We start from the raw sequence: 27,034 nt of genomic DNA, 5'->3' as shown, positions 1-27,034 counted from the left end.
TTGATAACTAAATTAATTTTCTTGGTATAGATATATTCAGATTTTCTATTTCTTGAGTCAGTTTTAGTACTTTGTATCTTTCAAGAAATTTATCCATTTTATCCAAGTTGTCAAATTTATTGGCAAATGTTATCCATATATTCTCTTATGGCTCAATATGGATGTCTTCTTCTCTTTCATTCCCGATATTGGTAATTTGCACCATCTCCTTTTTTTTTCTTAACAATCAGCTCTCTTCCAGTTCAGCTGAGCTCCTGTCATCTAGGTTTATCCATTTTACAGACCTTTGCAAAGAACCAGATTTTGGACTCATTCATTTTCTCTACTGTTTTGCCATTACAACTTCATTGATTTCTGTTCTGATTTTTATTATTTCCTTTCTTTTACTTGCTTTAGGTCTAATTTGCTCTATTTCTAGCTTCATATGGTAGAAACTTAGATAATGATTTAGATATTTCTTCTTTTTAATTTTTATGTATGTATGTATGTATGTATGTATGTATTTATTTATTTATTGAGACAGAGTCTCGCTCTGTCACCCAGGCTGGAGTACAGTGGTGCAATCTCCGCTCACTGCAACCTCCGCCTCCCAAGTTCAAGTGATTCTCCTGCCTCAGCCTCTTGAGTAGCTGGGACTACAGGTGTGCACCACCATGCCCGGCTAATGTTTGTATTTTTAGTAGAGACAGGGTTTTACCATATTGGCCAGGCTGGTCTCAAACTCCTTGGCCTCCCAAAGTGCTGGGATTACAGGCGTGAGCCACTGTACCTGGCCCTTCTTATTTTAAAAAAAATATCTGAAGTGACAAATATCCCTCTAAGAACTGCTTTAGCTGGATCCCACAATTTCAGTATATTGTGTTTACATTTTTACTCAGTTAAAAATATTTTCTAGGCTGGGTGAGGTGGCTCACGCCTGTAATCCCAGCACTTGGGGAGGTCAAGGTGGGTGGGTCACTTGAGGTCAGGAGTTCAACACCAGCCTGCCCAACGTGGTGAAACCCCATCTCTACTAAAAATAAAAAAATTAGCCAGGCATGGTGTTGGGCACCTGTAATCCCAGCTATTCAGGACTCTGAGGGAGGAGAATTGCTTGAACCCAGGCAGCAGAGGTTGCAGTCAGCTGAGATCACACCACTGCACTTGAGCCTGGGCAACAGAGGGAAACGCTGTCTCAAAAAAAAAAAAAGAAAGAAAAAAGATCTTCTCTAATTTCCCTGTGATTTCTGCTTTGATCCACAAATTACTTAGAATTATGATGCTTATCACAGATTTGATGATTTTCTGTTATTAATTTCTAATTTAATTCTGTGTGGTCAAAAAATGCTCTATAACTTCTTTGAAAATTGATACTTAGACTTGACATATGGTTTATTCTAATGAACAATATTCCATGTGTAGTTGTATATAATATATATTCTACTGTTTGTTGGAGAAGTTATAGATGTAGTTATGTCATAATAGTGTTGTTCAGGTCTCTTTTATCCTAGTTGATTTGCTCTCTACTTGTTATTGATTACTAAGAAGGCACATTGAAGTCTCCAGCTATAACTGTAGATTTGTCTATTTCTTCTTTCAATTCTGTCATTTATTTATGTAATTTGGAGCACTGTTATTTTGTGCATATATGTTTACAACTTTTGTATCTTCTTGCTCTATTGAGAGAGGGAATTTGTTACATGCAATGCACAAAATAACTTGGGAAGATGGGAACTGCCAATGGTAGAAAAATAGCAACATTTTTCCAGCTTGTGATAGGAAAACCAACAATGAATAAAAATTAACAAAGATCTACATAAATACATTTTTTTCCCCTAGACCTCATAGGATATATTTCAGTATTACTTGGCCTCTCATATGAAGCAGACCGTAAGTCCAAAATGTTGGTTACTAAGATGAAAAAAACCTACTGCAAGAAACATTTATAAAATAAAATTTTCTCAGTTTTTGACTTGGACGAAGGTGACAGATTATTCTAAACAAACAAAAACTCATGAGGTGATGACTTTTTAAAAAATCAAGTATTTTCAAAAGACGTATTATATAAAAAGTGTGTCATAGTAAAGAAACTACAAATGGGCTTTTTCTCGTGAGATGACGATCACCCTGGGGACTGAGGCTGGTGTGTGCCCCGGCTGCCCTCACCCTGGAAGAATGCATTCGGGCCACTCTAACCAGATTCTTAAGTCGCTAGGGATAAAAGGGGTAGAGAGAGAAGCGACTCAATTCTGTAGTCTCTCGCTCACGAGCTTCCAGTCAAAAGAAGCAACAGAATGGTGCAGCCTCATCTTGAGGCACTGAAGGCCCGAAAAGCCCATTTTAACTACAGGTCTGCTTAATTAAAGTTAAGGAGCAGAAGAACCGGCGCAGCTTCACTTTCCCTTCTCTAACACGGCCTCGAGGGCGGGGGAGAGGGGAGAGAAAGAGGAGGTTTCCGCTCGACCCCGCCCACGCCTCGGGGCGGGCCAATCCTGGCGGGCAGCTCTGCCAGCGCAAGCTCGCTGCCAGTAGGGCGCTGGGCGGACTCGGTGAGGTGATTATTTTGGCACCTGTTGCCAAGGCTCCTCCTCCCTCTCTCCTTCACGGGGCCGGCGGCGGGCCAGGGGCGGGCCATTGGCAGCCTCCGCCCCCTCAACCTTCGCGGGGCGCGGGGCGCGGGCCGTGGGCCTCAGCTTTTTGGTTCACAGCGGGGCAGGGAGAGCCACGGGAAGGGCTCTCCAGGCGAGAGGCGGACTCCAGGCGTCGTGGCAAGGAAAAGCGACTAGCTCCCCTTCGTTGTCAGCCAGGGACGAGAATAGAGCCACGCTCCCACCTGGCTGCTCACGATCCGTCGGCGGAGATGTCGGCCTCCGGTGCCCGAGGCCTGCGGGCCACCTACCACCAGCTCCTCCATAAACTGGAGCTGATGCTGCCCGAGAAATTGAGGCCGTTGTACAACCATCCAGCAGGTCCCAGAACAGTTTTTTTCTGGGCTCCAATTATGAAATGGGGGTTGGTGTGTGCTAGATTGGCTGATATGGCCAGACCTGCAGAAAAACTAAGCACAGCTCAATCTGCTGTTTTGATGGCTACAGGGTTTATTTGGTCAAGATACTCACTTGTAATTATTCCAAAAAATTGGAGTCTGTTTGCTGTTAATTTCTTTGTGGGGACAGCAGGAGCCTCTCAGCTTTTTCGTATTTGGAGATATAACCAAGAACTAAAAGCTAAAGCACACAAATAAAAGAGTTCCTGATCACCTCAACAGTCTAGATGTGGATATAACCATTGGGACCTAGTTTATTATTTGGTTATTGATAAAGCAAAGCTAACTGTGCGTTTGGAAGGCACAATAAAACTAACTGTAACTGGTAGGTAGTGCTTGATTCAATAGAAAAATAAAGCAAAGTTTTAATAACAGTCAAAAAAAAAAAAAAAGAAAATACAAATGGCTCAACTATGGAAAATGCTCAACATCAGGAGAAATTAAAACTACACTGAGTTGCTACACTGAGTGATCTTTTGTACCCAGACAAACGAGCTCAAAGCAAAGATCAAATAGTTTTATAACACAAAGTAACTTACAATAGGGTAACTTACACATTAATGGTATTCACATAAATTGGTAAAATTCAATGAAGGGCAGTTTTACAATAACCATTAAAACTATAAATGTATGCAACTGTTGACACAGCAAATCACTCCTAAGAATTTATCCTAAAAGTATAATTGAAAAAATGCAAAATAACATATATGTACTATTATTCACTGTGGTATCATTTATCAATGGCAAAGGATTGGAAATAATCCCAATGTTTATTAACAGTGGACTGATTAAATACACTCAATATATCATATAATGAAATGTTCTGAAGCTGTGAAACAGAATGAGGAAGATCTTCATGTACTGAATATGAAATGGTCTCCAAGATATATTAATAGCAGAAAAATGCAAGGTGTAGAACAGTGTGCAAAAAGAGAGCTAAAAGAAAAAAAATATATACCTTCACACACATGAATTTGTATAGGCATAAAATGTCTATGGAATAATAAAAAGGAAACGGATAGTGATTGATAGCAACTACTCAGTGGCTAGGGAAAGGGGTAAAAGGGAAATTTTTTCAGTCTTTGCACTGTTTGAATGTTGAAAAAATGTGAAAACATTACTTATTCCCCCCAAAATACATTTTTTATTTTCTGTAAATTTAATTGTTGCAATAATGTATCTATGCTGTTTAAAAATCAAGAAGTAAAAAAAATATCATTAGCAAAAAAGTCTCTTCACCCTCTTCTCCAAATCTTACATTCACTAACCCAACTTCTACGACTAGACGTAATTTATGTATCTTTCCAGAGTATCTTGCACATATATAAGCAATATAAATACCACTATTTCTCCCCTATCTGAATTTATGCCTAACCTTTAGTTATTCATCTCTGAGCTCTTTCCATGTAATATAGAAAACTTTCTATTCTTTACTACAGAGTATTCCATTGTATGAATAAACCACAATTTAGCCAATTTCTCATTGATTAATGCTTAAGATGTTTTTATTTTTTTGCTATCCCATTATGTATATCCAACTACCAATAAATAGATCACCATATTATTATAAGAAATGTCTCCAGTGGAGTTTTGATAGTTAGACTGAGATCAAAGGGAGTACAGTAAGCAATATTATAGTAGTTTTTACAGATTTAATACCAGAAAATTACCTATATTTCTCAAAAAATGCTTTTGTGTGGCAAAGAACAGCATAGCCTGGGTACAGATGTTAGTAGTGTAGGGTCAGGGTTCAAACTAAATGTTTTCAAATTCTGCCTGCTTTACTTACAAGGTGTGAATCTTAAGTAAGTTACCTCATCTCTGTGTGCCTGCTTCCTTGTCTGGAAAATGATATGATAACAGCTACCTCTCAGTTATAATGAAGTTTATTATTATTATTATTATTATTATTATTATTATTATTATTATTTTTAGAGACGGAGTCTCGCTCTGTCTCCCAGGCTGGAGTGCAGTGGTGCCACCTCGGCTCACTGCAAGCTCCGCCTCCCGGGTTCATGCCATTCTCCTGACTCATCCTCCCGAGTAGCTGGGATTACAGACGCCCGGCTAATTTTTGTATTTTTAGTAGAGATGCGGTTTCACCGTGTTAGCGAGGATGGTCTCGATCTCCTGACCTCATGATCTGCCCGCCTCGGCCTGCCAAAGTGCTGGGATTCCAGGCGTGAGTTTAAAAGGATAAAAATGCAAAGCACTTAAACAGTACTTAGCATGTAGTCAATGTAGTACATGCTAGCTATCATTTTTCATGGGAAAATTATTTTGACAAAAGAAGAATAAAATAAAGGAGATATATCAATGTTCTTCAAGATTTATGGAGGTGGGGGGGGGGCTAGATAATAAGCCCCTGTGAGAATCTTATAACTATTTTCTTCCAATAAAAATGCACATACACAAACTACTTTACAAACAATGCTATGGAACTTAGAAGTTACATGAAGCTGCTCTATTTAGAATTCCAGAGTTAGAGAATAAAAGAGATAGATTCATTTAAGAAGAGAGAAAAGATAATGGAACTATGCAGGTTACTATCATTAGTCCTAACATGGTAGTAGAAATAGTGCTAGACTAAGATATTTCACTAAATTAGGAAGTCTAATAGATTACTGTGGAGGACAAGCTTGCTGTGTTAGAACATCTAGTTACCATTCTTGATTATTGGCTATGCTTAACAAAATGTTTGATTAAAAAATGTATTGCTGGGGGCGCCCAAGATGGCCAAATAGGAACAGCTCCAGCCTCCAGCTCCCAGCGTGAGCAACACAGACGACGGGTGATTTCTGCATTTTCAAATGAGGTACCAGGTTCATCTCACCAGGGCGTGTCAGACAGTCAGTGCTGGTCAGCAGGTGCAGCCCAACCAGTGAGAGCTGAAGCAGGGCAAGGCATCGCCTCACCTCGGAAGTGCAAGGGGGAAGGGAATTCCTTTTCCTAGCCAAGAGAAACTGAGACACACAACACCTGGAAAATTGGGTAACTCCCACCCTAATACTCTGCTTTTCCAAGGGTCTTAGCAAACGACACACCAGGAGATTATGTCCCACACCTGGCCTGGAGGGTCCCACGCCCACGGAGCCTCCCTCATTGCTAGCACAGCAGTCTGAGATCTAACTGCAAGGCTGCAGCGAGGCTGGGGGAGGGGCGCCCGCCATTGCTGAGGCTTAAGTAGATAAACAAAGCTGCTGGGAAGCTCGAATTCGGTGGAGCCCACCACAGCTCAAGGAGGCCTGCCTGCCACTGTAGACCACCTCTGGGGACAGGGCATAGCTAAACAAAAAGCAGCAGAAACCTCTGCAGATGTAAAAGTCCCTGTCTGACAGCTTTGAAGAGAGCAGTGGTTCTCCCAGCACGGAGTTTGAGATCTGAGAACAGACAGACTGCCTGCTCAAGTGGGTCCCTGACCCCTGAGTAGCCTAACTCCCCCACTAGGTGCAGACCGACACCTCACACCTCACACGGCTGGGTACATCTCTGAGACGAAGCTTCCAGAGTAAGAATCAGACAGAGAGCAACACTCGGTGTTCAGCAATATTCTATCTTCTGCAGCCTCCGCTGCTGATACCCAGGCAAACAGGGTCTGGAGTGGACCTCAAGCAAACTCCAACAGACCTGCAGCTGAGGGTTCTGACTGTTAGAAGGAAAACTAACAAACAAAAAGGACACCCACACCATCATCAAAGACCAAAGGCAGATAAAACCACAAAGATGGGGAAAAAGCAGTGCAGAAAAGCTGGAAATTCAAAAAATCAGAGCACATCTCCCCCTTCAAAGGAACGCAGCTCATCACCAGCAATGAAACAAAGCTGGATGGAGAATGACTTTGACAAGTTGAGAGAAGAAGGCTTCAGTCGATCAAACTTCTCACAGCTAATGGAGGAACTACGTAACCAGCACAAAGAAACTAAAAACCTTGAAAAAAGAATGGATGAATGGATAACTAGAATAATCAATACAGAGAAGACCATAAAAGAACTCATAGAGATGAAAACCATGACACGAGAACTATGTGACAAATGCACTAGCTTCAGTAACCGACTCGATCAACTGGAAGAAAGAGTATCAGTGACTAAAGATCAAATGAATGAAATGAAGCAAGAAGAGAAGTGTAGAGAAAAAAGAGTAAAAAGAAATGAACAAAGCCTCCAAGAAATATGGGATTATGTGAAAAGACCAAACCTATGTCTGATTGGTGTGCCTGAAAGTGACGGGGAAAATGGAACCAAGATGGAAAACACTCTGCAGGATATCATCCAGGAGAACTTCCCCAACCTAGTAAGACAGGCCAACATTCAAATTCAGGAAATACAGAGAACGCCACAAAGATACTCCCAGAGAAGAACAACTCCAAGACACATAATTGTCAGAATCACCAAAGTTGAAATGAAGGAAAAAATGTTAAGGGCAGCCAGAGAGAAAGGTCGGGTTACACACAAAGGGAAGCCCATCAGACTAACAGCAGATCTCACGGCAGAAATTCTCCAAGCCAGAAGAGAATGGGGTCCAATATTCAACATTCTTAAAGAAAAGAATTTTCAACCCAGAATTTCATATCCAGGCAAACTAAGTTTCATAAGTGAAGGAGAAATAAAATCCTTTACAGACAAGCAAATACTTAGAGATTTTGTCACCACCAGGCCTGCCCTACAAGAGATCCTGAAGGAAGCACTAAACATGGAAAGGAACAACCGGTACCAGTCATTGCAAAAACATGTCAAAATGTAAAGTCCATCAACGCTTGAAGAAAGTGCATCAACTAGCGAGCAACATAACCAGCTAATATCATAATGACAGGATCAAGTTCACACATAACAATATTAACCTTAAATGTAAATGGACTAAATGGTCCAATTAAAAGACACAGACTGGCAAATTGGATAGACTCAAGGCCCATCAGTTTGCTATATTCAGGAGACCCATCTCACATGCAGAGACACATATAGGCTCAAAATAAAGGGATGGAGGAAGATCTACCAAGCAAATGGACAACAAAAAAAAGCAGGGGTTGCAATCCTAGTCTCTGATAAAACAGACTTTAAACCATCAAAGATCAAAAGAGACAAGGGCATTACATAATGGTAAAGGGATCAATTCATCAGGAAGAGCTAACTATCCTCAATATAATTGCAGCCAATACAGGAGCACTCAGATTCATAAAGAAAGTCCTTTGAGACTTACAAAGAGACTTAGACTCCCATACAATAATAATGGGAGACTTTAAGACCCCACTGTCAACATTAGACAGAGCAATGAGACAGAAAGTTAACAAGGACATCCAGGAATTGAACTCAACTCTGCACCAAGTGGACCTAATAGACATCTACAGAACTCTCCACCCCAAATCAACAGAATATACATTCTTCTCAGCACCACCTCGCACTTACTCCAAAATCGACCACATAGTTGGAAGTAAAGCACTCCTCAGCAAATGTAAAAGAACAGAAATTACAACAAACTCTCTCAGACCACAGTGCAATCAAACTAGGACTCAGGAATAAGAAACTCAATCAAAACCACTCAACTACATGGAAACTGAACAACGTGCTCCTGAATGACTACTAGGTACATAACAAAATGAAGGCAGAAATAAAGATGTTCTTTGAAACCAATGAGAACAAAGATACATCATACCAGAATCTCTGGGACACATTTAAAGCAGTGTGTAGAGGGAAATTTATAGCACTAAATGCCCACAAGAGAAAGCAGGAAAGATCTAAAATTGACACCCTAACATCACAAGTAAAAGACTAGAGAAGCAAGAGCAAACACATTCAAAAGCGAGCAGAAGGCAAGAAATAATTAAGATCAGAACAGAACTGAAGGAGATAGAGACACAAAAAACCTTCCAAAAAAATCAATGAATCCAGGAGCTGGTTTTTTGAAAAGATCAACAAAATTGATTGACCGCTAGCAAGACTAATAAAGAGGAAAAGAGAGAAGAATCAAATAGACGCAATAAAAAATCATAAAGGGGATATCACTACCGACCCCACAGAAATATAAACTACCATCAGAGAATACTATAAACACCTCTACGCAAATAAACTAGAAAATCTAGAAGAAATGGATAATTTCCTGGACACTTACACTCTTCCAAGACTAAACCAGGAAGAAGTTGAATCCCTGAATAGACCAATAGCAGGCTCTGAAATTAAGGCAATAATTAATAGCCTACCAACCAAAAAAAAGTCCAGGACCAGACGGATTCACAGCTGAATTCTACCAGAAGTACAAGGAGGAGTTGGTACCATTCCCTCTGAAACTTTTCCAATCAATAGAAAAAGAGGGAATCCTCCCTAACTCATTTTATGAGGCCAATATCATCCTGATACCAAAGCCTGACAGTGATAAAACAAAAACAAGAATTTTAGACCAATATCCCTGATGAACATCAATGCAAAAATCCTCAATAAAATACTGGAAAACCGAATCCAGCAGCACCTCAGAAAGCTTATCCACCATGATCAAGTGGGCTTCATCCCTGGGGTGCAAGGCTGGTTCAACATACGCAAATCAGTAAACGTAATCCAGCGTATCAACAGAACCAAAGACAAAAACCACATGATTATCTCAATAGATGCAGAAAAGGCCTTTGACAAAATTCAACAGCCCTTCATGCTAAAAATGCTCAATAAATTCGGTATTGATGGAACTTATCTCAAAATAGTAAGAGCTATTTATGACAAACCCACAGCCAATATCATACTGAATGGGCAAAAACTGGAAAAATTCCCTTTGAAAACTGGCACAAGACAGGGATGCCCTCTCTCACCACTCCTATTCAACATAGTGTTGGAAGTTCTGGCTAGGGCAATCAGGCAAGAGAAAGAAATAAAGGGTATTCAGTCAGGAAAAGAAGCAGTCAAATTGTCCCTGTTTGCAGATGACATGATTGTGTATTTAGAAAACCCCATTGTCTCAGCCCAAAATCTCCTTAAGCTGATAAGCAACTTCAGCAATGTCTCAGTTAATATAAAATCAGTGTGCAAAAATCACAAGCATTCTTATACACCAGTAACAGACAAACAGAGAGCCAAATCAGGAATGAACTCCCATTCACAATAGCTTCAAAGAGAATAAAATACCTAGGAATCCAACTTATAAGGGATGTAAAGGGCCTCTTCAAGGAGAACTACAAACCACTGCTCAGTGAAATCAAAGAGGACACAAACAAATGGAAGAACATACCATGCCCATGGATAGGAAGAATCAATATTGTGAAAATGGCCATACTGCCCAAGGTAATTTATAGATTCAATGCCATCTCCATTAAGCTACCAATGACTTTCTTCACAGAATTGGAAAAAACTGCTTTAAAGTTCATATGGAACCAAAAAAGACCCCACATTGCCAAGACAATCCTAAGCCAAAAGAACAAAGCTGGAGGCATCACGCTACCTGACTTCAAACTATACTACAAGGCTACAGTAACCAAAACAGCATGGTACTGGTACCAAAACAGAGATATAGACCAATGGAACAGAACAGAGCCCTCAGAAATAATACCACACATCTACAGCCATCTGATCTTTGACAAACCTGACAAAAGCAAGAAATGGGGAAAGGATTCCCTATTTAATAAATGGTGCTGGGAAAATTGGCTAGCCCTAAGTAGAAGGCTGAAACTGGATCCTTTCCTTACTCCTTATACGAAAACTAATTCAAGATGGATTAGACACTTAAATGTTAGACCTAAAACCATGAAAACCCTAGAAGAAAACCTAGGTAATACCATTCAGGACATAGGCATGGGCAAGGACTTCATATCTAAAACACCAAAAGCAACGGCAACAAAAGCCAAAATTGACAAATGGGATCTAATTAAACTAAAGAGCTTCTGCACAGCAAAAGAAACTACCATCAGAGTGAACAGGCAACCTACAGAATGGGAGAAAATTTTTGCAGTCTACTCATCTGACAAAGGGTTAATATCCAGAACCTATAAAGAAGTCAATCAAATTTACAAGAAAAAAACAACCCCATCAAAAAGTGGGCAAAGGATATAAACACACTTCTCAAAAGAAGACATTCATACAGCCAACAGACACATGAAAAAATGCTCGTCATCACTCACCATCAGAGAAATGCAAATCAAAACCACAATGAGATACCATCTCACACCAGTTAGAATGGCAATCATTACAAAATCAGGAAACAACAGGTCCTGGAGAGGATGTGGAGAAATAGGAACATTTTTACACTGTTGGTGGGACTGTGAACTAGTTCAACCATTGTGGAAAACAATGTGGTGATTCCTCAAGGATCTAGAACTAGAAATACCATTTGACCCAGCCATCCCATTACTGGGGATATACCCAAAGGATTATAAATCATGCTGCTATAAAGACACATGCACACGTATGTTTATTGCAACACTATTCACAATAGCAAAGACTTAGAATCAACCCAAATGTCCATCAGTGACAGACTGGATTAAGAAAGTGTGGCACATATACACCATGGAATACTATGCAGCCATAAAAAAGGATGAGTTCGTGTCCTTTGTAGGGACATGGATGCAGCTGGAAACCATCATTCTTAGCAAACTATCACAAGAACAGAAAACCAAACACCGCATGTTCTCACTCATAGGTGGGGATTGAACAATGAGATCACTTGGACACAGGAAGGGGAACATCATACACCAGGTCCTATTGTGGGGAGGGGGCAGAGGGGAGGGATAGCATTAGGAGATATACCTAATGTAAATGACAAGTTAATGGGTGCAGCACACCAACATGGCACATGTACACATATGTAACAAACCTGCACGTTGTGCACATGTACCCTAGAACTTAAAGTATAATAATAATAAAAAATGTTCCCCAAAAAAGAAAAAATGTACTGTTAAGCTTGACAGTCTCCAGACTATTAGAAAGAATAACTGAATTTAGCAGGACAGCTAAGTTTCTAAGATTAATGTTCAAAAATTCCAATTAAGTTTCTATATTTTATCAATACATAGAAAACATAACTCTTAAATGATTCTATTTATAATAAAAGCAAAAAAAAAAAAAAGGCATGGGAAACACAGAAGCATTTTGGGGAGGGGGGCAGTACCTATCACTTCCACGGCTCAAAATAGTACTGGATGGGCACTAAGACAACAGAGAAATAAAGACTTAAAATGGGACATATTATATTATTTTCAGATTGTATGATCATATAGAATACCTAAAATAATAAAAAGGTAAATTATTAGAACAGAAAACTTTGGCAAGTGGCCAGTCACAAGACTATACAAAAATCAATGGTATTCTTACATGCCAGTAAAAATTAATCAGATAATGTAACAGAAGATACCATTTAAATAGAAATCACAACCATAAAACCTCTAGGATTAATTAGCTTTACAAAAAAAAAAAAAAATGCTCCAGACATGGACGATCTAAAATTCTATTAAAAGTGTTGTAATCCCAGCACTTTGGGAGCTGAGGGGAGCGGATCACTTGAGGCCAGGAATTTGAGACCAGCCTGCCTGACCAACATGGTGAAACCCTGTCTCCACTAAAAATACAAGAACACTAGCCGGGTGTGGTGGTGCACACCTGTAATCCCAGCTACTTGGGAGGCTGACGCACAAGAATCGCTTGAACCCAGGAGGTGGAGGTTGAAGTGAGCTGAGACTGTGCCACTGAACTCCAGCCTGGGCAGCAGAGTGAGACTATCTTCCCCCACCACCCCCCCCAAAGAGTATTAAAACACCTGACTAAATGAATATATAAACCATGTTCAATGTCTTAAAACTATAAACTGAAGATAATTCCAAGCTAAAATCTTGTAGGATTTGGGAAGTAACTTGACAGATTAAAAAAGGTATATAAGAATAAAAGCTCGGCTGGGCGTGGTGGCTCACGCCTGTAATCCCAGCACTTTAGGAGGCCAAAGTGGGCAGATTGCCTGAGGTCCAGAGTTCGAGACCAGCCTGGCCAACATGGTGATAACCCTGTCTCTACTAAAAATGCAAAAATTAGCTGGGCGTGGTGGTGGATGCCTGTAATCCCAGTTACTTGGGAGGCTGAGGTAGGAGAATTGCTTGAACCCAGGAGATGGAGGTTGCAGTGAGCCAAGACCACACCACTGCACTCTAGCTTGGGTGACAAAGTGAGACTCCATCTCAAAAAAATAAAAAAGAATAAAAGCTCATATATAGCAAAAAGAAAAAAAAATTTAGAGGCCGGGCGCGGTGGCTCAAGCCTATAATCCCAGCACTTTGGGAGGCTGAGACGGGCGGATCACGAGGTCAGGAGATCAAGACCATCCTGGCTAACATGGTGAAACCCCATCTCTACTAAAAAATACAAAAAACTAGCTGGGCGAGGTGGCGGGCGCCTGTAGTCCCAGCTACTCGGGAGGCTGAGGCAGGAGAATGGCGTAAACCCGGGAGGCGGAGCTTGCAGTGAGCTGAGATCCGGCCACTGCACTCCAGCCTGGGTGACAGAGCGAGACTCCGTCTCAAAAAAAAAAAATTTAGAAAAAGCAAAAAGATGTCAAGAATAAATTGGACATTCACACTATCATATGTCTGTAATAAAACTACCGTAATTAAAATAGACTGCTACTAGTACAGAAGCAAATCACCCAATAGTATATAATAATCCAGATATGTGAAAACTTGATACCATGAAAAATCAGTCCAAAAAAGATTATTTCATAATTTGTACATAGTGTTGGGAAAACTGTCTTATCAAATATAGAAAAAAATTAGAGCTTTACCTCATACTACACCACAAAATAAGCTTCAGACTGAATTAAAAATCTAAATGTGAAGATAAAACTATGAAAATAATAGAAGAAAATACAAAATAAATTTATAATATCAGGTTGGAAAATGATTTTTTTTAATTTTTAATTTTTGTGGGTACACAGTAGGTGTGTATATTTCTGGGGTATACGATGGAAAAGGATTTTTAAAATCAGATTCTAAAAGTACAAGTCATAAAGAAAAAGGTAATAGTTCTAACAACATTAAACTGAAAAATTTCTGTTCCACAATCGACACTATGGCTAAACAAAAGCCAGTAAAAAGATATCTACTATGCTTAAAAACAGAATGAAGATAATCACAAAAACCCAATTTTTAAAAATGGCCAGACTAGGAACAGAAAGTATACAGAGGGAAACTTAACTGGCTAAGTATATGAATATATGAAATTGCATTTATAATTAGAGAAATGCAAATTAAATTAACATAAGCATATGATTTGTACTCAACTGACTGTCAAACATTACACACTGGCTAAGAAGTGCTGGCAAGTATATGGGGGAAAACAAGAATCCTCTTGCACTGCAAATGGGAATATAAACCTTGAGCAGCCATTTAGAAAAACAAATAGGCAGAATGAATCCTATGGTTCCAACAATCCCACAACTGGTACACAGCCCAGAAAAACTTTATATTAAAGAAATCTTTACATTAAAATATACATGACATTAGGTTCATAGCAACAGTTAACTTTTTCCCATGGAAGCAAAGAGTTGGAGGAAGCCTAGATGTTCATCAATGAAAAATAAATAGATGTGGAAAAAATATATATTGGAATATGACAGCACGAATATGCCGAACAAAGAGATGATTTATGTCCCTGGTAGGACAGTGTGAGACAGGATTTATGTCACAAACAGGACAGCATGAGATTTCATCATGCTACTCAGAATGGTGTGCAATTTAAAACTTATGAATAGTTTTTTTCTGGAATTTTCCATTTAATATTTTCAGATTGCAGTAGACCATGGGTAACAAAAACCACAGAAAGCAAAATCACAGATAAGGGGGTACGATTGTATACAAAAACAAAGTAAGATTACACAGATGACAGAAACTAAATAAATGGAGAACAAATTTCCATCTAAAGCTCTGATCTCACTTTTCTTACTTCAGTTGAACAGGTCCACCTAAAGAGTCCAACTGTCCCTCAATCTGAATACACACAAAGTACTTTCATTCCATCCCCCATGCATCTGCCCTGTATTTCCTCCTTCTATTAAGTTTTCCCTAAAAGTTCAAGTCTCTCGGTCTCAAGAAACAAGTACGGTATGACTCTTCCTTTTCTCTCGACTCTCACACATTTAACTAGTTGTCAAATCCTATTTTATCTCTGAAATCTCTAATCGCTCTCCAGCCTCTTCTATTCCCAGTATTTCCTTTCCTAATTGGTCTTTCTGTTCCCATCTGTCTATTCTTCACAATCTGTCTTATACTAGAATGAGGTTTTATCCTGAAACAAAATTTGAGTCATACCATATTTTTGTCTAACATCTTTCAATGGTCCAAATTCACTCATGTGAAATTCAAGATCCATTACAACTATATTTAATCTCTTTCTTCACCATGTCACATTGTTCCTTTTTATGCACCATATTGAATGTATTTCTTTCTTGGTCTAAGCACGTGTGGTATTCCACTACAGGCATCACTGTACACTCAAACACCAGACCAACTTTCAATGCCCAGCTCAAGAGCTTCTGCCTCCACATACTTTCCAACTTATGGGCAAAAAAATACTCTCATATAAACAAATGACAAAATAAGCCATAAGGTAACAAGAACAGAGAGAACCAAAGCCTTTAAATGTGAAAAAAGTACAGGTAGTAAAAGAAGTTGATTTTGTTTGGTTACACTTCTCCATGCTTGAGGATGCTCATATGCCAGAAAGAAACACACTTTTTAAAAATATAAAATTTAAAAACTGTGAAAGAAAATATCTAATGAATGGTTATTCTAAGAATTTGTTCAACATCTTATAACTCTAAAAAGAATGTTTTGGTGACAAATGTGCAGCATTTATCTTGAAGCACTTGATAAAAACCAAAGAATTCTAACTATTTAATGTAATGGTGAATTACTTAAGAAAGAGGGAGCACAAAACTGCTTAATTCTAAAATACTTCAGGATTCAAAGGCCATAAATACGATAAATGTTTAATTTCCACATCAAATTCCCTAGAACTGAATGGCAGATAAGTCAGGATCATATTCCTATAAGCACAGTTTGGGTTTACTTACCTTCTGGTTTCCTACCCTGTCACTTTCTTGCCCACTCATATCAATCCACAGTTTTATGAAATAGATTAAACCAGTGATAATTCATTCACCCGTTTTAATACAACTGGTTACAAACTGAATACTGCTATAAATGCCGTCATATCTTCAAACAACCAGTTTTCCAACCAACATAACATTTAAAAGAATATTAAAAGCAGACGATGTTAGGGATACAAATGTCAATAACACTGAATCCTATGATCGTATTCATCAGGTACTGGGAATGTATCATCATTGATCTAATCCAAAGCTGCTCAAATATCCAACATTAGTAATATTATCATAAAAATGGGTGGATGTTAACAAATACAACAAAAATAGTAAATATCCTCAATATTTATTCCTTTAATGTAGACTAACATATAGTCATATGAGTTACATATGTACTATACTACATACCAGTATATTTAAAACAAAATAGCTTACTATAAAAACAAGTCTTGGCTGGTGCAGTGGCTCACACCTGTAATTCTAGCACTTTGGGAGGCCGAGGCAGGTGGATCACCTGAGGTCAGGAGTCTTGAGACCAGCCTGGCCAACATGGCGAAACCCTGTCTCTACTACAAATATAAAAATTAACTGGGCATGGTGATGTCTACCTGTAATCCCAGCTACTAGGGGGGCTGAGGGAGGAGGATCACATGAACTTGGGAGGCGGAGGTTGCAGTAAACTGAGATTGTGCCACTGCACTCCAGCCTGGGTAACAGAGAGAGACTCCGTCTAAAACAAAACAAACAAAAAAAGCTCCCTCCTACATATCCCAAATTACCTACCTGGCAGCTAGGTAAATCTTCCCCAAAAAGATGGTGCTGAAGAAGGCTGGTGATTCTGAGAAAAGGTAAGCAGAAGTCCTGTAAGTACTTTTCCATGGATTCAGGAGACCAAGCAATAGGGTTAACCTAAAGTTTAAAAAGAAAATTTGAACAAGTCAGTCTAGAATAAATAGAGTTTTCAAAAATTACATTCATAATGGCAAGAAAATGTAAATTTTTTACTAAATAACCACTACATCTGATTTTAGCAAAAGCATACCATTGCACACTCCTGAGTTCCTTCTTCATGGTATAACTTTCCTTTAGATAGTTCAGTTATCACAAAGCTCAGTAACACTTCATAAGACTTTTCTGCATCACATGTACTCTGAAAAAATTAAAATATAAGTTACACTGGTCATTGAAAATTATAAGAAATTTACATTGGAAGTAATTTTTAGTGAGTAGCGCAAAACTGTGATTATATTATTTTTCAAGCATATGAGCTTCAATTCTTCAAAATTTGGGTAAAACTGTACACCTCTGGATTCACAATGAAAGTGGGTAGGTGGTCAAAGCTATTCCAATACTTCTTTAAAAGACAGCGTATAAATTACATAATTATATGTAAATAAACATATGTAAGTCATGTTTTTTGACCCACCCCTGGGAATTCTTTCCTGGGATATAATCCAAAAGAAAAAATAATAGCTGTATGTACAAGACATCTACTACAGCACTATTACAGCAAGAAACTAGAAATGACCAACAAGAGTGAGGGAGTTACCTAAAAAATGGAATACTAACTTAAAAAACATTTTCTAAGCAGTGAATGTGGCAAATTTAAGCTGTACAAAAAATACTTACAATGTGAAAAGAGTCAAATTAAAAAAATATATAATCATTATAGTGGTATAATATATGCATATAATATATGCATACAATAGAAAAAATAAAGACCATAACTTTTTTCTTTTACAATTTCCCTCAAATGTTTTTGAGGATTTATTAAAATCATATACCATAAAAATAAAATACAACAATATATTTATTACAGAATATGCAGATAGTGACATTAAGTAACAGTCTACAAGTTGATCTTAGTGATTACTTCCATTTTTATAAGAAAGAAAAAATAATGGCTTTTTATGAATTCAAATTTATTTCAATAAAATCTTTATACTTAAAGAAATGCACCTCTTTTTATATTCACTGAAATAGAAAGTGTAACATGCAAATTACCATAATATGTAAATTGGAATAAAGTCAGAACTGCTATGATGTCCTTTATTCTACTTATTAACTATACTTTTAAAATCCTAAAATATAGGAAGGGATAAACACCACAGAATGTAAGTTTAACCTTAACTTTTAAGGCACTGATAGTTTGGATCAGAGAATTTATTATTGGATGATATTTGGTCTTTCTGTAGTTCCTCATTGTTTCCTTCATGTTACTGTGCTCTTTCCAACTAGACTGTAAATTCCAAAATATCAGGAACTATGCTTTTTATTTTCCATGTATCCCTCTGCATAACAAAAATCTGAGCAAGAAATACCTGCTAATTAACTGATGAAATTTATTTTGGTAATACTGAAGTTTTGGAATATTGGACCTTGGAACTTGCTTGGGTGTGCCTCTTCTGGTAATCAGTTCTTTGCATTATCTTTAAATTACTCTGTGCTTTTCGCCATATTCACTCAGTCATGTAGTATTACGTCCTGATTCTAAACTATAACAATGACTCTGACTCTGCAATGATTCTCCTTGTATCATGTGACTTGCTCCATCCATATCTAATTAACAGTATGACTACTTGTTAAATATAATGACCTAGAGATTACATATCCAAGAATCAATATCCCACTAAATATCAAAACAGCAATGTATCATGTTTTTTAAATTGATTTAAGTAAACTATCTCTTAGAGTTCACCTAAACTTAAAACACTACCGTAGATTTGTAGAAAACTCAAAATACTACCACAGATTTGCTATTTATTAATGTGGCATAGTTAAGTTTCTCTAAAAGTACAATTCAGCCTAAAAGCTTCCTAAATTCAATATACCTTTTTGAGTAAAATATTCAAAGAGTACAACAGAATACTATTTTTGTTCAGATCAGCTAAGTAAGTCACTGAGTGATAACTGACTTTTAAGTCATTATTAACAAATACATTTTGAGCGCTTTTTTTACACACAGCAAGTTTTATATCAGAAAGTTAAATATAATGTAATGTTCACCACTTTGTATGGAGAGTTCTTCACCATACAAAGTATTAAGAAAACATATTTTACATAGGCAATCTCTGAATAAAAGAAAAAGTATGCTCATGAAGCTTAAGAAAGATAATTTCTGAGAACATGGATGAAAGACCTAAAATAGAGATAAGAAGAATCCTAAGGGGGAGGTGGCAAAAGTATGTGGGTTAAATTTTAAAAAGGATCAAGGGTCAAGAGATGCAAGAGAGTCTGTGTTGGATAGAATACTTTGTCTAAATTATAGTACTTCTTAAACTTTTTGATTTCAATATATTTTGGATGCTATGATACCACACCCCAGCAAACAAAACAACAAAACCTATCCAAGGATCCCAGACTAAGAAATTCTAGTAGGCTGGGCATGGTGGCTCATGCCTGTAATCCCAGCACTTTGGGAGGCCAAGGTGGGAGGACTGCTTGAGGCCTGGAGTTCAAGACCAGCCTGGCCACCACAGCAAGACTTCCTCTCCACAAAAAAATGGGAAAGTTAGCCATGTGTGGTGGTGTGCGCCTGTAGTCCTAGCTACTTCAGAGGCTGAGGTGGGAGGATCAATTGAGTCCAGGAGTTTGAGGTTGCAGTGAGCTGTGATCATGCCACTGCACTTCAACCAGGGCGATAGAGTGAGACCCTGTCAAAAAAAAAAAAAAGAAAGAAAGAAAATAAAGATAAGAAAGGAAAAGGAAGGAAGGAAAGAAAAAGAAAAAAGAAAAGAAATTCTAGTATAAATACTCTTAACAGAAATTCCATTGACAAAAAAAAGTACGATTTACACTAACTGTAATGATGACTTTTTCAGAACTAAATCTCATTATCAAATTAACACCCCTTCAAAAAATATATAGTACCTATATTTTTACTACCATAGGCCAGATTAGATCTGGCAAAAATACGTTTTCATTACAATTATTATGCCAAACATATGCAATTAAAGAGATGAAGTGAATCAGTGAAATTCAATGAAGAAAGGGAGGAAAAGGGTGAGAGAAGACATAAAGAAGGAAGTGAAAAAAATAAGAGGAATCGATGCAGAAATCCAAGTAGTTACAGAGGTCACAATGGTATATTTTATCACTCATAAATATGGTTGTCTCCCAGTTTCCATGATGGACGGGTTCCAGGAACCCCCATTGCAAACCAAAAGCCACAGATCCTCAAGTTCCCAACATAAAATAGTGTATTACAGTATAGTTGTTGGTATTACAGGCATTTACAATCTGCTATGTATCTAAATGTTTATGTCTATTATACAAAAAGCTAATAACATGTAGTAAACCAACCTATAGACTATCATAATTTTTAATTTTCTTTCACTAAAGGAAATTATATATTTATAAAGCTATAAACGAATGTACTAATATATATTTATATGGCTATAAGCCAATATGCTTCTAATTAATGTTCTGATAAGAATCTGTCTCATATAAAGTATTGTATTAAGTGGTTTTTAAAAATAAATAAATTATTAGGTTCAGGAAAAAACTGTACTGAACAGTTACCTAAATCACATCAATTGTAAATAGAGGTAGACCAGAATTATATCAGCAAATTTCTTAAATGTGTAATTTTTATGATTAGACAGCTTACTAAGGAAACATATTTAAATAATGACACAGCACAGACACCTAATATAGCTGATTTGAATACTATCTGAGCACTAACAATCCAAATATCAGATTACATTGCAGTCAGAAAAATTAAAAGAATATTTAGGAAAAATAGGCCAGGCAAGGTGGCTTACGCCTGTAATCCCGGCGCTTCGGGAGGCCAAGGTAGGTAGATCGCCTTGAGTCCAGGAATTCAAGACCAGCCTGGGCAACATGGTGAAACCCCAGCTCTACTAAAAATACAAAAAATGAGCCGTGTGTGTTGGCACAAGCCTGTAGTCCCAACTACTCATCGGGGCTGAGGTGGGAGGATCCCTTGGGCCCAGGAGGTTGAGGCTGCAGTGAGCCCTGATCATACCACTGCACTATAGCCTGGGTGACAGTGAGACCCTGTCTCAAAAAAAAAAAAAATTAGAAAAAACTAAAGATAATTACAAAAAGAAAAACTGTCTAAGAATTAACCAGCAAGAAGGGAAAAAAATATTTCAAGAAAGACAGAAATTCATTTTGAGGATTTAGAATAACAGAATTGAAACAGAAGTGCCCTTATAAATCATATGGTCCAAACCTTTCATTTACCTTTGAGAAAGCTGAGGCTTAGACAGTTATGTTTTGACTAAAAAAGTAACATCTCTATTCAGTGGCAGGAGATTGGCCTTGTACTTGGGTTTGATGGCCAACTGATACATAATACATAATTATCCTTAACCCATAATTAAGACATAGTGAACTCTGTGATGACATATTAAATGTACACATAATTGTGATTTGAGAGTAAACTGATAACAGTGAAGATTATATTGAATACATTTCCTGTATTTGTAATTGGTTCTCTCTCCTTTGATACAAGTAGATATGATTTTAACAAAAAAAAGTTTTAATGACATTTAAAAACCCCTTAAGACTGTGAGCCAATCAAAAGGTTCAATTTACACTATACCTATTATTTTTTTCCTACCAATTTCTACAAATAAACACTGAAGCAATTTTCTTCTTTTACCTATCTCTAAGCTGAACCACTCAGTCAGTTCTTCAGTTCTATAGCTCTATAGTATCTCATTCGTTCTCAAGCTACTGAAAGTATTTACATTTAGTGTAATTTTTCTAAATGGTTTACATAATTTAGCTTAAACTGAGTTCCTCTGAGTTTGCTGAGAACTTGTATATATTCTAACATGAAAAAAGGTAATATTTCAAGAAGCATTATTAAGAAAAGGCTAGGACTGGCCGGGCGCAGAGGCTCACGCCTATAATCCCAGCACTTTGGGAGGCCGAGGTGGGCGGATCACGAGGTCAGGAGTTCAAGATCAGCCTGACCAACACGGTGAAACCCTGTCTCTACTAAAAATACAAAAATTAGCCGGGCATGGTGGCAGGCGCCTGTAGTCCTGGCGACTCAGAAGGCTGAGGCAGGAGAATTGCTTGAACCCGGGAAGCAGAGGTTGCAGTGAGCCAAGATTGCACCACTGCACTCCAGCCTAGGTGACAGAGAGGAAAAAAAAAAAAAAAAAGAAAAGGCTAGGATTTTACATTTAGAAGTGGTGCATCAAAAGCTATCTTTGGATTGTGATTGGGGATAGGGACAAGAAGAAAAAGTGGCAAATAGAATAGATAAGTCTGCAGATCTTTTACCATGTGCTCACTGTGTTAGTACAATTTTTACAACTTCTCTAAGTTTAAGGCTTGCAGAAAAGGCAAAACAAACTGCTGAAATATAAAGGGATAAAAGGATGAGGTTTAGACACAGACACAGAAGGCCTCATTGTTCAGTGAAATATTTTCAACGTTTTTGAGCCTGTAGGTGCTCAATTTACAATTAAAATACCAGTAACTCATGTTGTAACACCTACTCTTATTCACTCAATATCCCCAGCTTAAATGACTTCACCTACCTGCTAAATGACAAATTTAGAAAGAGACTAACCTTTTTGAGAGCTCCCGCGTGTTTCCAGGCTGACCTATCTTCTTCGCTGCATTTAACTGAGAGTTCTGCAAGAGCCTGTGTGTACAGTAGGGTAAAAAGTACCTTCACAATGCAAGTAAAGTGATCTGCAAGAGAAAAAAATCATTATTTCTTTGGAATCTAGATATTTTGTACTTAAGATAGTTTTACAAATATATGCCTTTCCTTGCATATGTAATTGGTTTTTGTTTTCAACACTTGTTTGTTTGTCTTTGAGACAAGGTCTCAGTCTGTCACCTAGGCAGTGTGGTGCCTGGAGTGCAGTGGTGTGATCAGAGTTTACTGAAGCCTCGACCTCCCAAGCTCAAGCGATCCTCTCATCTTGGCCTGTAATCTGCCCCACCCAAAAGTAGCTGGCACTACAGGCATGTGCTACTATGCCAAATTTTTTATTTTTTGTAGAGATGGGGCCTCCCTATGTTGCCCAGGTTAGTCTAAAATTCCATGGGCTCAAGCAATCCTCCCACTGCAGCCTCCCAAAGTGCTGGGATTAGACACATGAGAGTCTGAAATTATAATGTACTATTATTATATTTGCTGCCCAACAGATCTGAAATTATGAAAGCAAAATTCCTCTATTCATCCAAAGAACATATAAATGAGAAGCACTCAGCATAGTGGAAAGGGTGCTCTCTTTCAGAAGACCAGAGTGCTAACGCCATTCATCCTTGGAATAGCTGTGGAACCTTGGCAAATGCCCTTCCTGGGCTTCAGATGCTCAAAAACAATGTTTGGGAGTCTCAGTGTTTAAAACCAACACATCATCTACCCCTATATATATATATCTTAACAAGGACAGTATTATATGGAATATGATATAAATCTTGTAAAAAAAAAAAGAAATCTTGATGTTTAGGTTACTAATTTGGCTTCAGAATTTAATGAAAACTATAGAAATAAGCCTGGGCAACATAGACCCCCATCTCTACAAAAATTTTAAAAATAGCTGGGTGTGGCCAGGTGCAGTGGCTCACGCCTGTACTCCCAGCACTTTGGGAGGCCAAGGTGGGAGGATCACAAGGTCAGGAGTTTGAGACCAGCCTGGCCAATATGGCGAAACCCTGTCTCTACTAAAAAATACAAAAAAAAAAAAAAAAAGCCAGGCATGGTGGCAGGTGCCTGTAATCCCAGCTACTTGGGAGGCTGAGGCAGGAGAATCGCTTGAACCCGGGAGGTGGAGGTTGCAGTGAGCCGAGATTGCGCCACTGCACTCCAACCCGGGCAATAGTATGAGACTCTGTCTTTAAAAAAAAAAAAAAAAAGCTGGGTGTGGTGACAAGCACCTGTCATCCTAGCTACTCAGGAAGCGGAGGCAGAAGGATCACTTGAGCTCAGAAGGTGAAGGCTATAGTAATTCAAAATCACTCCACTTAACTCCAGCCTGGGTGATGGAGTGACAGCCTGTCTCAAATAAAGATAAAAATAAAAACAAAAAACTACAGCAATATGAAATAGTAGTAACAATATGTAAAGTACCTGGTAGCTTCTGGCACATATTAGGTACTTAATAAATGGAAGCTTTAATATTGATAATTAACATTTATATTTACCTAATAACTTAGCAATTTTCTTCAAGTGTCTCATTCAATCCTCAAAACAGTCTCAACTGGATAACTGAGCTTCAGAAAGATGTGCTTGTTATATCAAAGCTAATAAGCACCCAGGTCTGAACTTGAATCCACATAGATCATTTTTCTTCAGGTTCAGTGTTCCTTCTATTTTACTCCTCCCCTAGTAAATGGATACTACCATTTAATCAGTTGCTGGAGTCAGAAATTTGCAGATATTCTTGACAATTTCCCCATTAAAATAATCACCAAGTCCTGTTAATTCTACTTTTTAAATATTTCTCAAGTCAGTTTCAACACCCTGGACTAGACTTCCAACCTTTCTTGCCTAGACCTACAATCCTAGCTAAAGTGGCTGTGTTGGGGGTCCCCAAGACCACTGCCAAGTTTGATGATTCACTAGGAGGACTTACAAGACTGCATACAGAGTCACACTCATCTGTTATGACTTATGTCTGCAAAAGGATAAGAGTTAAAATCAGCAAAGGGAAAAGGCATATTGGCTGAAGTCCAGAGGAAACTTCCAGAGTCTTCTCCCAGTAGAACCACACAGGATGTGCTAAACTTCCCCAGCAACAACAAGCTGTGATGGCATGTAGGAAATGGATACCAGGGGATCTCATTAGCGACTCAGTGCCCAAGGTTTTTACTGGGGTTATGCAGGTACTCTCTTCCTGGTACATAACAAAATTCCAGACTCTCAAGAGGAAAGCAGGTGTGTTCAGCATAAACCATATTCTTTGTGCAAACAGTTTAGGCACAGTGTGACACTTTTATCAGTTCTGGGAATGGTGGGGCCCCTCCTGAAATCAAGTTCCCAGATGCTAGCCAAGGCCTAACATTGCAAGCAGGCCTTTCAAAGGACAGCAGTCAGGCCTTCTATGTTAATTTGTTTCAGTACAGTAGTTTATCTGTATCACCTCTCAGGCCCCTGCAATCTACTTCCCTTATTCTAGCCAGAATGAACTTTTATTTTTCCTCCAGCTTTACTGAGGTATAATGGACAAAAATTATATTATTGAAGGTAGACAATGTAGTTTTGATATAAGTATACATTGTGAAATGATGGCCAGAATCAAAGTTAACTAACATATTCATCATCCCATATAGTTACATGTGTCTGTGTGTATGTGTGTGTGCTGAGAATACTTAAGATCTCTTTGCTTAGTACATTTTAAGTATACAGGAGAATATTACAGCTCTCATCATCATGTTGAATATTAGATCTCCAGAACTTACTCATCTTATAACTGAAAGTGCACACCCTTTGACCAACATCTCCCCATTTTCCCCACCTCCCTGTCCCATGTGAACCACCCTCCTACTCTATTTTGACTTGTTTAGATTCCACATATAAGTGAGATCATGCAGTATTTCTCTCTTTGCGGCTTATTTCATTTAGCATAATGTCCTATGGGTTCATCCATGCTGTCACAAACGGCAAGATTTCCTTCTTTTTTTAAGGCTAAATAATGTCCCAGTGTACTTATATGCCACATTATCTTTATTCATCCACTGACAGACACTTAGGTGGTTTCCATATCTCGGCTATTGTGATTAAAGCCACAATGAACATGGGAGTGGAGTGCAGATGTCTCTTTGAGATACTGATTTTACTTCCTTAGGATGTATACCCAGAAGTGGGACTACTGGATCATACAGTAGTTCTATTTTAGTTTTCTGAGGAACCTCCATACAGTTTCGGGATGCCCAGAACTAAGGAGGAACAATGAGTCAACAATCAGAATGAGCCATATTAGAGAAATATTTAGATGACAGAAATTATAGGATTTGGTAGACCTTTGGAGGTAGAGGGTGATGGTGGTATCTCATAGATGGTAGCAGCATTGACTAAAATGTAAAACAGAGGATGACAGCAGGCTTGGATAGGTAGAAAATTAACATTATATATCCTGAGTTTGAGGCATGTCTAAAAATTCAAGTCTGGAACTCACTGGGGAGTTGTAGTCTAAAGCTAGAGATTTGAATCATCAGATAATAGGTATAGTTAAAGCTATGGGAAAGAAGATAAAATCATGAAGGAAGGGGACAGGAAATAAAGAACAATTAATTTAAAAAGAGCCTGAAAATGAGTCGGTAGAAGAACCAGGAAAGGATGGTGCCATCGAAGTCAAGAAAAGTATTCCATCATTAATTAAATATTTTAATAAGTGACAGACATTACAGAATTTGTCTATTAAGCACACAAACAAAAACATCCTAAACAGAAAGTCATTTATAGAGTGTAGAAACACCACTCACATACAGCTTCTTCTTAAATTATACATACATATATTTTTTTCTTTTACTAAAAAGAAGTGATGTGGCCAGGCGCGGTGGTGGCTCCACCTGTAATCCCAGCACTTTGGGGGCCGAGGTGGGTGAATCACCTGAGGTCAGGAGTTTGAGACCAGCCTGGCTAACATGGTGAAACCTCGTCTCAACTAAAAATACAAAAACTTAGTTGGGCGTGTTGGCGGGTGCCTGTAATCCCAGCTACTTGGAAGGCTGAGGCAGGAAAATCGCTTGAACCCAAGAGGTGGAGTTTGCAGTGAGCCAATAATGGTGCCATTGCACTCTAGCCTGGGCAACAAGAGCGAAATTCTGTCTCAATAAATAAATAAATTAATTAATTAATTAAATAAATAAATAAATTTAAAAAATAGAACAGAAGTAATGTACTAAAAGAAATGATAGCAACTAGTTTTAGCCTTTCATCGTAGAAAAGTACTAATTTCTAGTTTAGTCCATTTGTCTGTCTTGATTATCATCATTTAAAAAAATACAGTCAGCTTCTTG

The 27,034-nt window shown here is 38.1% G+C and overlaps 1 protein-coding gene and 1 pseudogene across 4 annotated transcripts in view; one reads left to right on the top strand and one right to left on the bottom strand.

Annotated features, from left to right (window-relative positions):
- Nucleotides 1-27,034, bottom strand: part of UBR3 (ubiquitin protein ligase E3 component n-recognin 3) — a 260,446-nt gene that overhangs the window by 15,070 nt on the left and 218,342 nt on the right. For 2 of the 3 annotated variants that reach the window (XM_026454174.1, XM_026454176.1), the window contains exons 33-35: nucleotides 22,629-22,753; nucleotides 17,118-17,225; nucleotides 16,859-16,984 (exon numbers count right to left, since the gene is read on the bottom strand). In XM_026454174.1, coding sequence (XP_026309959.1) covers nucleotides 16,859-16,984; nucleotides 17,118-17,225; nucleotides 22,629-22,753 — 359 coding nt within the window. Of the gene's footprint in view, nucleotides 1-16,858; nucleotides 16,985-17,117; nucleotides 17,226-22,628; nucleotides 22,754-24,248; nucleotides 24,399-27,034 lie in introns of those variants that run through there. The other variant, XM_026454177.1, reaches the window with a different exon arrangement.
- Nucleotides 2,829-3,386, top strand: LOC111522145 (annotated as a pseudogene). The gene has a single exon (XR_002725176.3). The product of XR_002725176.3 is annotated as a mitochondrial pyruvate carrier 2 pseudogene (transcript).

The sequence above is a fragment of the Piliocolobus tephrosceles genome, chromosome 11, assembly GCF_002776525.5.
Source record: "Piliocolobus tephrosceles isolate RC106 chromosome 11, ASM277652v3, whole genome shotgun sequence".
Classification (NCBI taxonomy): Eukaryota; Metazoa; Chordata; class Mammalia; order Primates; family Cercopithecidae; genus Piliocolobus; species Piliocolobus tephrosceles.
The sequence above is the reverse complement of the archived record's forward strand: the minus strand, read 5'-3'. Positions and strand labels throughout refer to the sequence as shown.